We start from the raw sequence: 15327 nt of genomic DNA, 5'->3' as shown, positions 1-15327 counted from the left end.
ATCATCACTTCTGTTTTTGACTCATTCATTTTCAACTTGTTTGCATCCATCCACTCTTTTACATCCGTCACACATTCTTCCACACGTTTCACAATATTTTCGAGATTTTTAGTTTTATCAGTAGCATAAAGTTGCGTATCATCTGCATAGAGATGATAGCGCAGCCCATGACCAGTGATGACATTAGATAATGGAGAAGTATACAAAACAAAAAGAATTGGACCCAAAACAGAGCCTTGAGGAACACCAAAAGACAATGTATGTTGACGAGAAAGTTTATCTAAAATCATAACCTGTTGCTTTCTGCCATCTAAATAAGATTCAAACCACTGCAAGACAGTCCCAGACAAGCCAAAGGTTATATTAAGTCGTTTAATGAGAATACCGTGATCAATAGTATCAAACGCCGCCGAAAGGTCTAACAATGTCAGAAGAGAAACAGAACCTTTATCTAAAACATCAAGCAAATCACTCGCAACACAGCACAGAGCAGTTTCTGTGCTGTGGTAAGAACGATAAGCTGACTGAAATTTTTCCCATAGATTGTTTTCATGGAGATGTTGTGAAAGACGTCTGAGTACAACTTTTTCAAGGATTTTAGAAAGAAATGGCAGATTTGAGACGGGACGGTAGTTACTAAGGTCATTTACATTGAGATTTTGCTTTTTTATGAGAGGCTTTACAATTGCATGTTTATAGATATCTGGGACTTGTCCTGAGATAAGTGACTGATTTATAATATAAGTTATGCAAGGTAACAATTCAGGAAGACATAATTTCAAAATATTAGTTGGTAAAGGATCTAAATCACATGACTTCGAGGAAGATGAAAAAATTATTTTAGAAATTTCTTCTTCAGTTGTTTCTTTAAAACAAGAGAATCCCTGTGAACCCGAAAAAGGGTGGAAATTTATATCTTCATTTTGCCCGAGGTCCAAATTGTTCCGAATTTTCGATATTTTTCCCGAAAAGAAATCTGAAAATGCACCCGGCTGCTTTTCTACCGGGATATTAGTGGGTAGACACATGCCCTTTTCTTCCCCTAAAAGTTCCTTTGAAACAGAGAAAAATTCCTTAGTGTCCCTCACTGATGACAGTTTTGTGTTATAATAGTTTCTTTTTGCTCTTTTGCAGGTGGTTTTATACTTATGCTTTTTTGCTATATATATCAGCCGGTCAATCTCAAGGCCCGATTTTCTCCACGATGCCTCTGCATTCCTTTTTTCCCTTTTGGCAGTTTTTTCACTCTGGTTAAACCACGGAGACGGTTTCCTGGAATTTATTATTCTAGTTGTCTTTGGCGCATGCCTGTCGATGACGTTGCGCAGTACCTCGTCTGTTTTCTGTGCTGATGGTATATCCATTCTTCCTAGTTCCTCTGACAGATTGTTTTTGAAGGAACTAATGTCTATTTTTTTGGTATCCCTAGACACTATCTTGACTTTCCTTGCTTTCTCTTTGATGCATTTGAGAGTTGCCAGAATCAGATTGTGGTCTGAAATTTCTTTTTTGATATTTTTAATTGATTCAACAAGCGAGGGTGTGTCAATGATGAACCAGTCCAAGATGTGCCCCAATCTTTGAGTTGGAGAGGTCACTAACTGAGTGAGGCCATGTTCATTCAGCATATTTTTTATAATTTTAACGAGACTATTCTGATCAACATCAAACTGAATATTAAAATCGCCGATATAAATTTTTCGCTTATTTGATGTGTCTTTTGATACAAAATCTGAAAATTCGTCAGCAAAATCATTCTGTCTCAGTTTGTTCTTTTTGCTTGGGGGTGGTCTGTAGATACAAGTGATTAAAAATGAAATTTGAGGGTAGGTCAATGTGGTTTGGACACACTCGAAACTTTTGAACGAAATTGGCCTGTTTTGTATTTTAGACGAAAGAGCGTGTTTGTATATGATGGCGATCCCCCCTCCTGATCGTCCATTTCTTGGGAACGATTCCATCTTGTAGCCGGGAGGTGTCATTTCTTTCATTATAGGTTCATCACCAAACTGACGCAACCATGATTCAGTTATATATAAAATATCGATATCGTGTTGATCTATGACATCGATTATATCGAATGTCTTGTTTCTCGATGACTGTGCGTTAATATGGCCAATACAAATGTTATGATTTCCATGACTTGGTCTTTGTGTCATTTGTCAATATTTTTGTTAACGTCTGTGGTGGTCGAGTTGAACGATGACAGTTCACTGGACGTCGCGGGACTGTTGTTTCAATTACATGTTGTTTACGTCGACCACCACGTTTACAGACAATCTTTTGTTGATTGTAATGGTGTTCACGTTTGAGGTCGGAATGTGTGTTTTCAATTTGTAAACAATAAAAGCGCAGGGTGAATAAAAGTCCAACGACAGCCGACAGTAAAAATTGGTTGTGAGAACGAGTAAAAATGGCGGGGTCTTGGTGAAACATTGTAAAATAGTCCGAAACAATTTCGATAAAAATGATGTCAAAACCGTATAAATATAATTAAAGCAATATCACAATGGTATCTTACGTGTTGTACAAAAATCCTTGAATAAAAATTGAATTGAAATAAGACGTGTAAATCCTTGAAATCGGTAAAAATTGAAGAGAAATGTCACAACAACAAAAACACGTCTTGCCTGTTAGGCAACTACACAACCATTTACAAGGGAAAAAAATAGCATCTCACAAAACTATCTATACATTTGAATGTTTCCCTCTCAGCAAAGCCATCCGGCCAGAGCCTGTTTAAAACCAAAGACAGAAAGCAAGTTAGAAAACATATAGATACTCGTAGTATGCGCTTGGCTAAGAAGCTCATAACATTGCAATCCGGAAGTATAACGGACCAACACACAAAACTGTGTCTCATCATCATCATCAAGATATCATCATCATCTCATCATATCATCATCATCATCATCATCATCATCATCATCATCATCATCATCATCACAAATAATAATAATAATAATAATAATAATAATAATAATAATAATAATAATAATAATAATATAATAATAATAGTAATAGTAATCATCATCATCATCATCATCATCATCATCATCATCATCATCATCATCATCATCTTCATCTTCATAGTTAAAATCAATAAAGTGCTTACACATACAATAACTGTGTTTATCTTTCTTTGTATATATATATATATATATATATATATATATATATATATATATATATATATATATATATATATATATATATAATATTTAACCAATCAGATCGAATGTTATGGAGTATTGGAATTTCATAGCATTTTGATTGGTTGAAGAAGAATGAAGGAAGGAGGGAAGGAAGGAAGGAAGAAGAAGAAGAAGAAGAAGAAGAAGAAGAAGAAGAAGAAGAAGAAGAAGAAGAAGAAGAAGAAGAAGAAGAAGAAGATTGAAGAAGATTGAAGAAGATTGAAGAAGAAGAAGAAGAAGAAGAAGAAGGAAGAAGGAAGAGGCGGAGGAGGAGAAGGAGATAAGGAAGAAGGAGAGAATTGAATGTGTCGGCGAAGTCCCGGGTTTGAGAGTTTTTGTCAAGTTGAGAGTCATTTAAATCGATCAATATTTGAAGGACGATTTTCTGGCCAAACCTTTAAATATGTGTTTTTCCCAGAGTATAGCAGTTTAGATGATTTATCAGACAAACGTCTGACGTCAACAGGAATCAGACAAACGTCTGACGTCAACAGGAATCAGACAAACGTCTGACATCAATAGGAATCAGCCAGACAAACGTCTGACGTCAACAGGAATCAGCCAGACAAACGTCTGACAACAGGAATCAGCCAGACAAACGTCTGACATCAACAGGAATCAGCCAGACAAACGTCTGACGTTAACAGGAATGAGCCAGATAAACGTCTGACGTCAACAGGAATAAGCCATGGTTGTCCAAAGTGAGCAAATGGGAGCTTAATAAAAATAAAAGTGCTCGAGGCATGGACTGAACCTGCGACTTCCCAGATCACTATATAATGCCTCAACAACTCGTGAACCTCATCCCCCCCCCCCTTCCCCCTTTCGCATCATCTGTAAACATGAAAATACTATAATAAGGAGACATTCCACGTGACTGGCCAAACCCCAATTCAGGTGTTACGAAACACAATTAATATTCTCATTATTGTGATGCTGTTCTATTGATTGACATTGAGTCATCTGTGCTGTAAAACCTGGAAAAAAAACCCAGTGGATATCGGCCACGTAATAATAAATGTTACCTTAGATGAAGTCATTGTTGGACCATAGTATATGGGAAGACACAGAAAGTAAGTTTTATCTTGATAGGGGATAAACTACACCAAGCCATAGCAGACGGGTTACATCATACAAAATAAACTGGGTAAGATTTAATGAGATTTCACTATAATATTATTGTCGTGTTCTGGAGAAATAAAAACACATTTTTAAAAATTTGGCCAGAAAACTCGCCCTTCACCTATCGATCGAGTAAAATGACCTTCATCTTGGTAAAAACTCTCAAACTCGAAACTCGATTCAAGTCCCAGGTTTGAGAGTTTTTGACAAGATGAATGTCATTTTAATCGATCGATATTTGAAGGACGAGTTTTCTGGCCAAATTAAAAAAAAAATGTTGTTTCAGAGTCAGGTAGTTTGGTTGGTGTGTATATATAAACACTGGACGCCAATCTATACAGCATTCGTCGACGGGTTCTCTGGACGGCAGTCTCCAATTAAAGGGGTCCCTTGATTTGAAATTAGGTCAAAGTTGTTTTTTTTTTTGTCATCGTAAGATAAGATAAGTAAAATAAGTAAGAGCCAGAGAGGTGTGGTTCAATTCTCATTGGTTGTCAAGGTAAGGCGGAATTTTATCATCATGTTTAATAATGTCAGACTGTTTAGTTGTAGCAGTAGTCCTTCAGAGCCATTAGACTCATGGAGCCGGAGTTAATCCCGGTTTCTATAGCGTGAAACAGACAATAGCAATTGCTTGCTATCCTGTGTATAGGACGATAGTCTATTGCAAACTACTTTCCACCAGATCTAAGAGACTCAGCTACTCAATCACTGTTGGATGGACAGGGGGTTGGGGGGGGGAAGGGAGGCTGAAAACAAATCTCGACTCCACCCGGGATCGATCACAGTTCCTTCACGCGTGAAGAGAGTGCTCTACCAAGTGACCTATCGGAACTCCTTTAGTATTTTATCTTTGAACAAAATGAATCCTGGGTCGTCGAAGTCCGAGCCGTTCGTTGTAAATGCCTTAGTTGGTGAAGAGTTCACAATGCTTGGGGCCAAAAACAACCAAAGAGTTCACAATGCTTGGGGCCAAAAACAACCAAAAAGTTCACAATGCTTGGGGCCAAAAACAACCAAAGAGTTCACAATGCTTGGGGCCAAAAACAACCAAAGAGTTCACAATGCCAGGGGCCAAAAACAACCAAAGAGTTCACAATGCTTGGGGCCAAAAACAACCAAAGAGTTCACAATGCTTGGGGCCAAAAACAACCAAAGAGTTCACAATGCTTGGGGCCAAAAACAACCAAAAAGTTCACAATGCTTGGGGCCAAAAACAACCAAATTCGATTACAATAAATAGATAAATATGAACATATATCTAGAGCATTTTCTCGGAGTTTCCATGTTCTATGAGCATCCCAATGTTTTATTTATTCCTCCAGTAGTTCATATAATATGACACCATATCTATTTCATACAGTACTAGTCGCCTATTAAGCGTACGTTTTGTACTAACGCGTTTACAGTTTCCGTCACCGCTTACAGTCAGGTACCACGTGACCTCAAGCCAGCATCATCATTGCTCGCTTTTATCACAAAATTAAATCTATGTGCCTTTTTAGTGACGGGGAACGAAGTAGCCGAGTGGCTAAGGCATTGCACTGTGACCTTGAAGGTCCCAGGTTCGAATTCTGCTTCCGGCACTTTCGTTTTTATTTCCTTGGGCAAGATCATTAACACCTAATTTGCTCGCTTGGACAATATGGGCGATTCCTGTTGACATCAGACATCTTGTTTGATGAATTATTTATATTCCTTCGTAGAATGCCTAGAGGACGATATCTTTTGTGTCGTGGCGGAAGGGCATACCTTTTTTTTTAAAAAAAAAATATTCAGGGACCGTAACAAAATTTCATGCTACTTTTTTTTATAGTAGCTGCAATCACAAGCATCTTTCGGCCAAACAGTCAACCATCCTTTCCCTGTCACTTTCAGACGGAAACCGGTGGTTCTTTTGATTTTCAAACAACGTACGCTATCAATTGGGTTATCAGGACATTGATGAATTAGGGAGAATGCATTTGTCACAGATTCTCTCCCTTAGTTGTGTCCAACACAGTGCATTCTATTATGAAGACAACTTAGACGTAAACACAATTTCTCAAGGCTTGGTGGTTCCTATCAGTGTACGACAATCACTAATAGCAACTCATATGAACGACAATCACAAATCACGACTATATGAACGACAATCACAAATCACAACTCATATGAACGACAATCACAAGTCACGACTCATATGAACGACAATCACAAATAGCAACTCGTGTGTACGACAATCACAAATTAATAACAACGACTCATGTCAAAGACAATCACAAATCACAACGACTCATATGAACGACAATCATAAATCACAACTCATGTGAACAAACCACAACGCTTAGATGAGTCGATAAAATTTTCGTCATTGCTATTTCTATCACATTGTTACCAATCAAGGGACTTAATTAGGCAACAAGTGCATTCACTTTATACAACTGTTTAGGGGTCCCGATAGCTCAGTTGTTAGAGCACTCGCTTCACACGCAAAGGAGATTTTTCTGATACCCCCTCCCCCTCCCGCCCCGCCCCGTCCACCCAGCAGTGAATGGGTAGCTGATTTGGTTAGATTTGGCGGAAAGTACTTTGCAATAGACAAGCGTCCTGTCGAAAGGATAGCAATCAAATGCTATCGTCCGTTTCATGCTATAGAGACTGGGATAAACTCCGGCTCCATCTACCCAATGACTCTGTAGGACCACCTTTTGTTTGTTATATATCATAACTGTTGGTTATCATTGCTATTTCCTCCATCAGATGGACCATTTTAAATCCCGTCCTAAATGGACAATTAGCATCTGCATCCTTGCGTTGGTGTTCATGATGAATATATGCAGTGGCGGGTCAACAAGTTGGGAAAAGAAGTTCAAGGCCCTTCAACATACAGTGGCGAACCTCGCCAAACAAACAATGTCTCAGCAACTATTTGTTGAGGAGAGGTAAGATTTATTTTCAAAATGCAAAAACATTTCTTTGGGGGGGGGGGGGGTTGTCATTAAAACAAACGTTTTCAAAATTCTTCTTCTTCTTCTTCTTCTTCTTCTTCTTCTTCTTCTTCTTCTTCTTCTTCTTCTTCTTCTTCTTCTTCTTCTTCATGTTCTTCTTCTTCGTCAGCATTACTATTATCATTAATTGCATCAATAGTATCATTATATTCACTTTTCCATCAAAGGATTCGATCATCGGGTAGCTCAGGCATTAAGGTGACGCGTAAGCTGAACGGTGGCACCTCCAACTACTACACAAGTACCCACATTAGTGGCGGCGTGGCGGCAATCCACGACCACGCCAACTACAAACACGCCGTGGGGATGGGGGAGACTGTGGTCGTCCTGAACGGAGTCGAATTCAGGTGAGTGATGGAAATAAACTTTACAACAATCTGTATGAATTCCTGTAGGGCCACGTGGCCGAGTGGTTAAGGTGTTTGTACTGTGAACGTCCCGAGTTCGAGCTCCGCTTCAGAACTATATACTAAACATGATTCTTTTCGGACTGAAAACATTTCTTCAGCCAATAATGAAATAGTAAATTTAGATTTTGGTGCCTGCATAACTCCTCTCTAACGACCGTTCAAAGTGATGGGTCATATACGTGGCCGGCCTGTCCGACTGGTATCACACCAGGATGAGACGAAGACATACGCCATTAAAATACTGCAATACTAAGTTATTCATTTTTAAAAATACGAAAGAAAGTAATCGTTTCCATCAGTTTCTTTCCGTTGAAGAATGACAAATAAATGCAAAAATGTCGTTAAAATACTTAAAGGTTATAAGTAACAGTTTAATATTTAGCACATTAACCATCAGGACGGATTACTGTTTTGAATCTGTTAGGCGCGTATTGTCTTTCTATTTGCTTTGCGCCTCTTGGAGCATGTGATTATCTGATCTCATCTCCTTCCCGACCCCCCCCCCCCGCCTCACCCCCTCCCCTTTCCAATCAGAACTCGTCACAACGATTACAAGGTAGTCCGTCCATCGACTAAGGACAAAACCTACGGGGCTGTGGAATACGTGGACACTCCTGACGTGCCGCCAGAGGTTTTGTCTCAGTCCACAGTGGAGGTGAGAGGAGAAGATAAGATAAGATAAGATTTACTGTGTTTATCCATATCATTACATACTTGTATATTCACGACGAGTGGATAAGATAAAAATAAATCAAACCTTTCCTTGTGACCTCTTTAGATGTCACTACTACGTCATTCCATGAAAGAATATACTCGTGCACACAGGGGGCAGCGTGAATTATGGGCCAGTATGTCTCAACGGAACGGACTTTGCTTCGTACCTGAAAGGTACCGGGTTCAATTGCCCGCCGCTGCACTGTGTGGCCTTGGGAAGTCACCTCCCCCAGCTCAATTTGCGGCGCTGTACTACAGATGACGCCTGGGTTATTCCAGTCTTCCTTGAAATAGACACTAGAGAAAAATGTCCCATATGGGATGAATAATGGAAATGTTTTATTTTGTAATCATCAAACAAATGTCTGGTGTCAACAGGAATTACCCATGTTGTCCAAAGTGAGCAAATCGTGGGTTGATAATCTTGTCCAATGAAAATAAACCAAAGTATCTGATATGGAGCTCTAACCCGAGAGATTCCGACAGTACAATGCCTAAAAGGATCGATAGGATAAAAATAGAATGGATTTTTAAAAATCATCGTCTTCAATCTCTGAAATGTTTTTATTCAAGATATATCTCGAGATAAAACAGACAACCCAGGCGCTAGCCACAGTACAAAACTACGAAAGTGTGCCATAGAGTTTTGGATTCAATATACTAGTGAACCATCGTTACATCATAAAGTAAATTTCTGATAGTTATACCAAAGATTTATCTTCTAATCTTTTGACTAGAAGATACATATCCAAAACAAATCCTGGTTGTGTCGTAACAAACGTGGCGAAATCCATGGTCTTGTATGCAGAGACTCACCTTTAGTTCTCACCTGTACTTGGTATGCACAGACTCACCTTTAGTTCTCACCTGTACTTGGTATGCACAGGCTCACCTTTAGTTCTCACCTGTACTTGGTAAGCAGAGACTCAACTATAGTTCTCACCTGTACTTGGTAAGCAGAGACTCACCTATAGTTCTCACCTGTACTTGGTAAGCAGAGACTCACCTATAGTTCTCACCTATACTTGGTATGCACAGGCTCACCTTTAGTTCTCAGCCACTGAATTGCTCCGACATTATGTCAGATTAACCAATAACTGCCATTATCTGGAAAGACATGCATTGAAAAGTTTGGCCAGAAAACTCGTCCTTCAAATATCCATCGATTTAACCCTCTCCTTACCAGCTATTTTCAGAATCTCCCCCAAAACTTCACACCGACCCAACACAAAAACAGACATTTCTTACTCAAAACATAAAAACAACAAGCACATACTAAACGTAATATTGCTCGACAATTTGAACTCTATTACAGAATGTCAAGTTTTAATAGATATAGCAAAAAGGAAAGGAAATCTGGATGAGAAAAGTGATGGCTGCATCGTAAAAAATGTGACGATTTTCCAATAGGTGGTAAGGAGAAGGTTAAATGACCCTTATCTGGGCAATAACTCTTGAACTGAGGACCTCGCGAGGTCGTTTAAGCATGATGAGGGTCATTTTAATCGATCGTTATTTGATGGGCAATTTTCTGGCCAAATTTTAAAAGTGAGGTCTTTCTAGAGTATGGCAGTTGACTGGTTAGGAGGCTAAGCCACATGTGGAGATATCTGGCAATACTTTGACCAAAGATTTACCTTGTGCCACCACAGGGTCAGATGCAAGAAATGAGAGAATGGTTCAAGGCCTTCCATGAACAAAATCCAGCACATCGGGATTACAGGAAATACTTCAAACCTGTCATGTGTTATCTCGAAGGTCAGTTTCTTTATTCTCTTCCTCTCAACCTCATCCTCCTTCACCTCCTCCTTCAACTTCTCCCGATCCTCTGTCTCCCCTCTTCCTCCCCCTCCTCCTCCTCCTTCACCTCCTCATCCTCCTCCTCTCCTTCACCACCACCTCCTCCTCTTCTTCTTCCTCCTCCTCCTCCTCATCCTCCTCCTTCCTCTTCTTTTCCTTCTTCTTCTTCTCTTCTTTTCCTTCTTCTTCTTCTTCTTCTTCTTCTTCTTCTTCTTCTTCTTCTTCTTCTTCTTCTTCTTCTTCTTCTTCTCTCACCTACCCATCTTCTTTTTTATCTATCCCAAAGCTAACACATCCCTTCTGTTTTTACCGAATCTTGACTTCCTTATCTCCACGTCGCCCCTCTCTTATTGGAGCAAGATACATCTGGATTGCGTCCAACCGAGTCATCGATAACATAATTTGTTACTGGCCAGCGATAGGATATTTCTTATCATCCGCTGTTTTGCTTATGACATATTTTAACATAAACATCGATCAAGCTGAACAAAATGATCTACTCTTTTTTTATAATTTTGGTTATTTCAAAAGTTGTGAACATTTTTTATTATGAATGTCATTTTGAGTATCTTATGTTATTAATTTGGCCATTGATTCGAGCTCGTGGGAAAAGAATATAGATCGTCCTCATTTCAGGAGGTAAAACACATAGGAGGTTAGACAGTAGACAATATGTGAAGCTGTCTGAAAGAATGGTTGTCTTGTTGTTGTTGTTGTTGTTGTTTTTGTTGTTGGTGGTGGTGGTGGTGGTGGGGTGGTGGTGTTGTTGTTGATGGTGATGGTGGTGGCGTTGTTGGTATTAGCGATTTGGAGGTTATGGTGGCCTTGGAAGTGTTAATGCTCTTAATTAATATTTTAAGTCATAAAATACAGTGCATGTAATGTTTACATTGAACCCCTCTAGGAGCTTGGACCTTGGACAAAGAATTAAATGAACCTTTTGAAAGTGAGAGACACTCACTTGTAGCCAGTACATGGGATGAATTGCAACAGCAGGTAAGAATGGTGGTGGTGACGGGAGTGGTGATTGTGGTAGGTTTGTAGCTGTATAATTGGTGGTGGTCGTTTTGGCCTAGGTGGTTGTAGTGGTGGTGATTGTGGTGGTTTTGTAGCTGTGTTTATGGTGGTGATTGCTTCGGTGGTAATGATGGGTGTGGTGGTTGTGATATAGATTAGTATGGTAGGTTTGTAGATGTATTGATAATGGGTGTTGGTGGATGTTATGGTAGAAGTCGGTGGTGATTGCGGTGGTTTACTGGCCTTGATGGTGGTTGTAATGGCGGTAATGGTAGTCAAAGGTGGTTGTTTACTGGCCTTGATGGTGGTTGTAATGGCGGTAATGGTAGTCAAAGTTGGTAGTTTACTGGCCTTGATGATGGCTGTAATGGTGGTAATGGGAGTCAACGGTGGTTGTTTACTGGCCTTGATGGTGGTTGTAATGGTGGTAATGGTTGTCAAAGATGGTGGTTTACTGGTCTTAATGGCGGTTGCTATTGGAGTAATGATAGTGGAAGTAATGCCAGATGGGTTGAAAGAAGAAAATACTTATATAGGAATATTTCTGATTGAAAAACATTTGTCAGCTATTCACAAAAAAGACAATTTTAAGAAATACATTTTTCTGTGGTAGACATCACATGGTTTTTGAACGTCAAAGATTCATTTTAAAATGTCCTCTGTTTTCTTTTTAAGTTGTTTTTTATAGAAGGAACAACATTGACGTAATTCAGTTTTTTGTTGGTCAATAATTTTAATGGTTAAAGCTCACTAAATCTCATAAATCAGACTATGCACAAAAATTTTCCTATGGATGAATAAAGTATTATTACTATTATTATTATATTATTATTATTATTATTATTATTATTATTATTATTATTATTATTATATTATTATTATTATTATTATTATTATTATTATTATTATTATTATTATTATATTATATTATATTATTATTATTATTATATTATTTATTATTATTATTATGATAATTATTATTATTATTATATTTATTATTATTATTATTATTTTATTATTATTATTATTATTATTATTATTATTATTATTATTATATTATTATTATTCATATATTATATTATTATATTATTATTATTATTATTATTATTATTATTATTATTATTATTATTATTATTATTATTATTATATTAATTATTATTATTATTATTATTATTATTATATATTATTATTATTATTATTATTATTATTATTATTATTTGATATTATTATTATTATTATTATTATATTATTATTATATTATATTATTATTATTATTATTATTATTATTATTATTATTATTATATTACTTATTATTATTATTATTATTATTATTATTATATTATTATTATTATTATTATTATTATTATTATTATTATTATTATTATTATTATTATTATTATTATTATTATCATTATTGTTATCTCCTAAATTTCTAATTATTGTTTCGTTGTAGATATTAAAAAGGTCCAGTCCTTCCAATAAAAAGTCATGATAATTTGGCCTTTTGACTAAAATTTCATGAGACGTCATGTTCATTTTGTTATTTTATATTTACCACGGAGTTCTCATCCTCATTTGTTTACGTTTTTCACTATTTTTTCCATAAATTGGTGACTCATTAAACTACTGTCTAATGAAATATTTTCTATGAAGGATGATGATTTTCAATATATCATGTTAAAATGTCATTTTATAGATGTAGTCATTTTCATGATGTCCAGAACCACTTTAAAAAAGGTGGCCGCTTGGCTTGAAGAATTGAAATGGTCCCAACCACATGGAATGTTTCGAATTTAACATGATGTATAAAAGTTTTAACTGTTCCTGACTAGAGTAGGGATTTGACTCCAAAACGTTCAATGTTTAGTATTTTATTGTTCACAGCTTAGAACGACTAAAAGTGGCGACAATATCAGTTTACCATCTCATTCCCAGATTCGATACACGTCCGCTACGGGTACCAAAGACCTGAAAGAGAATTTCTCCTTCCTTCCCACGTCTATCACGGCCGTGGACGCAACAACAGGTCTCCCCCAATACGCCCAGTGGAATTATAAAATCTTATGTAGTCCTATTAACCAAGACATTCCTACCAGTTACTTCAGACAGGTGAGATAACACAACAACAGGTCTCCCCCAATACGCCCAGTGGAATTATAAAATCTTATGTAGTCCTATTAACCAAGACATTCCTACCAGTTACTTCAGACAGGTGAGATAACACAACAACAGGTCTCCCCCAATACGCCCAGTGGAATTATAAAATCTTATGTAGTCCTATTAACCAAGACATTCCTACCAGTTACTTCAGACAGGTGAGATAACACAACAACAGGTCTCCCCAATACGCCAGTGGAATTATAAAATCTTATGTAGTCCTATCAACCATGACATTCCTACCAGTTACTTCAGACAGGTGAGATAACACAACAATAGGTCTCCCCCAATACGCCCAGTGGAATTATAAAATCTTATGTAGTCCTATTAACCAAGACATTCCTACCAGTTACTTCAGACAGGTGAGATAACACAACAACAGGTCTCCCCCAATACGCCCAGTGGAATTATAAAATCTTATGTAGTCCTATTAACCAAGACATTCCTACCAGTTACTTCAGACAGGTGAGATAACACAACAACAGGTCTCCCCCAATACGCCCAGTGGAATTATAAAATCTTATGTAGTCCTATCAACCATGACATTCCTACCAGTTACTTCAGACAGGTGAGATAACACAACAACAGGTCTCCCCCAATACGCCCAGTGGAATTATAAAATCTTATGTAGTCCTATTAACCAAGACATTCCTACCTTCAAGGGACATAACTCTCATTTCCCACAATTTGCACATGGGTGGAGTATGAGTGGTGATCCTTTTCAATAGAATGCATGAAGACGACGCCCCTCGGATCTTTGTTACTGATTTTAGAACGCCACTCAGGGGATTAGTTCTCAGTAAATTCTTTTAATTAGACCACAAACGTTAAGGTTAACACACAATTTTGTATGTAATGTAAGATTGATCTGGCGGACACAAATTGGTGAGTATTTTACCTAAGCATCGATAAGGCTTTGTAGTGTTGTGATATGGTACTCGACTTTTAACCAAAATGTTTCTAGTTTGTGTCTTATTGTGACGATGCAAGGTTGATTCCATGAAAAATTACACGGCGGATAACAACGCGTTTCTGTTGTGAAAAGAATTTTAACAGCGCATTCTGGTTGTGATACCGTGTGTATTGCCCCCCCCCTTCCCCTCCTGTCTTACGGTCTGATTCCATGTCTCTCCCCTTCAATATTTTGGAACTCTTTGGTAGATATTGCTCTATCTGTGGTATGTCACGTGGCCTCAAAACTGTAGGTGCCTGGTTTGAGCCCTGCCCTGGGAGACGCAAAGTTGAGTCCTTGGGAAAAAGGCTCTTCAATTCACCTACTCTCACCGAACTCATGTGTAAAATGAGTATCGGGGCAATGACAACAATGTCTTTGTCCAAAATCAGTTGTGTAATTTTGCCTTACAGCGGCATGCCCATTCATGTTAAGCGTTACTGTTAGCTTTTAAAGCTTTTGGAGCCCTTTTAGATGATATTGTGCTATATAAAAGCTCAAATTTATACTTTTTTTATAGCGAACTTTTGTTTGCCATCGTTTCTCATCCTGTCTGGAGAAAATAAATGTTTAATGAGAAAAAAAGTGCCTCACTCGACTCAGGTGAAAATAGCTATCTATATAGTTATTGATATATATTTAAGAATATCAAATCTCAGGTTTGATTTTTCTCCACAGCAAGATGACTTGGCATACAGAGAGAGTACTGGAAGAACTCTCGATGGTGTTTTGAAGACCAGAGCTGCTCGTTTCAGACTGTCGGAATACAACGAGGACAAGTGAGAGTTTGAAATCAATTATGGTCAACCAGTCCAGAAAGGCACGGATTCTAAAATTTGGCCAGAAAACTCTTCCTTCAAATATCAATCGATCCACGTGACCTTCATCTTGGCAAAAACTCTCAAAGATGGACTTCGTTAAGCCCCAGGTTTGATAGTCTTTGCCAAGATGAGGGTCTCTTAAATCGATTT

General features: G+C 37.6%; 1 protein-coding gene across 1 annotated transcript in view; it reads left to right on the top strand.

Annotated features, from left to right (window-relative positions):
• The first annotated feature begins 4653 nt into the window (after window positions 1-4653).
• Window positions 4654-15327, top strand: part of LOC144957174 (uncharacterized) — a 28878-nt gene continuing 18204 nt past the window's right edge. Inside the window, exons 1-8 of the mRNA XM_078888205.1 lie at window positions 4654-4815; window positions 7059-7240; window positions 7474-7653; window positions 8251-8371; window positions 10083-10188; window positions 11135-11226; window positions 13183-13356; window positions 15035-15135. Of these exons, the coding sequence (XP_078744331.1) occupies window positions 7059-7240; window positions 7474-7653; window positions 8251-8371; window positions 10083-10188; window positions 11135-11226; window positions 13183-13356; window positions 15035-15135 (956 nt within the window). The 5' untranslated portion in view covers window positions 4654-4815. The remainder of the gene's footprint in view (window positions 4816-7058; window positions 7241-7473; window positions 7654-8250; window positions 8372-10082; window positions 10189-11134; window positions 11227-13182; window positions 13357-15034; window positions 15136-15327) is intronic.

Source organism: Berghia stephanieae, chromosome 11 (assembly GCF_034508935.2).
Source record: "Berghia stephanieae isolate SIO BIC M18660-M18661 chromosome 11, UCSD_Bste_1.3, whole genome shotgun sequence".
NCBI classification, from domain to species: domain Eukaryota; kingdom Metazoa; phylum Mollusca; class Gastropoda; order Nudibranchia; family Aeolidiidae; genus Berghia; species Berghia stephanieae.
The sequence above is the reverse complement of the archived record's forward strand: the minus strand, read 5'-3'. Positions and strand labels throughout refer to the sequence as shown.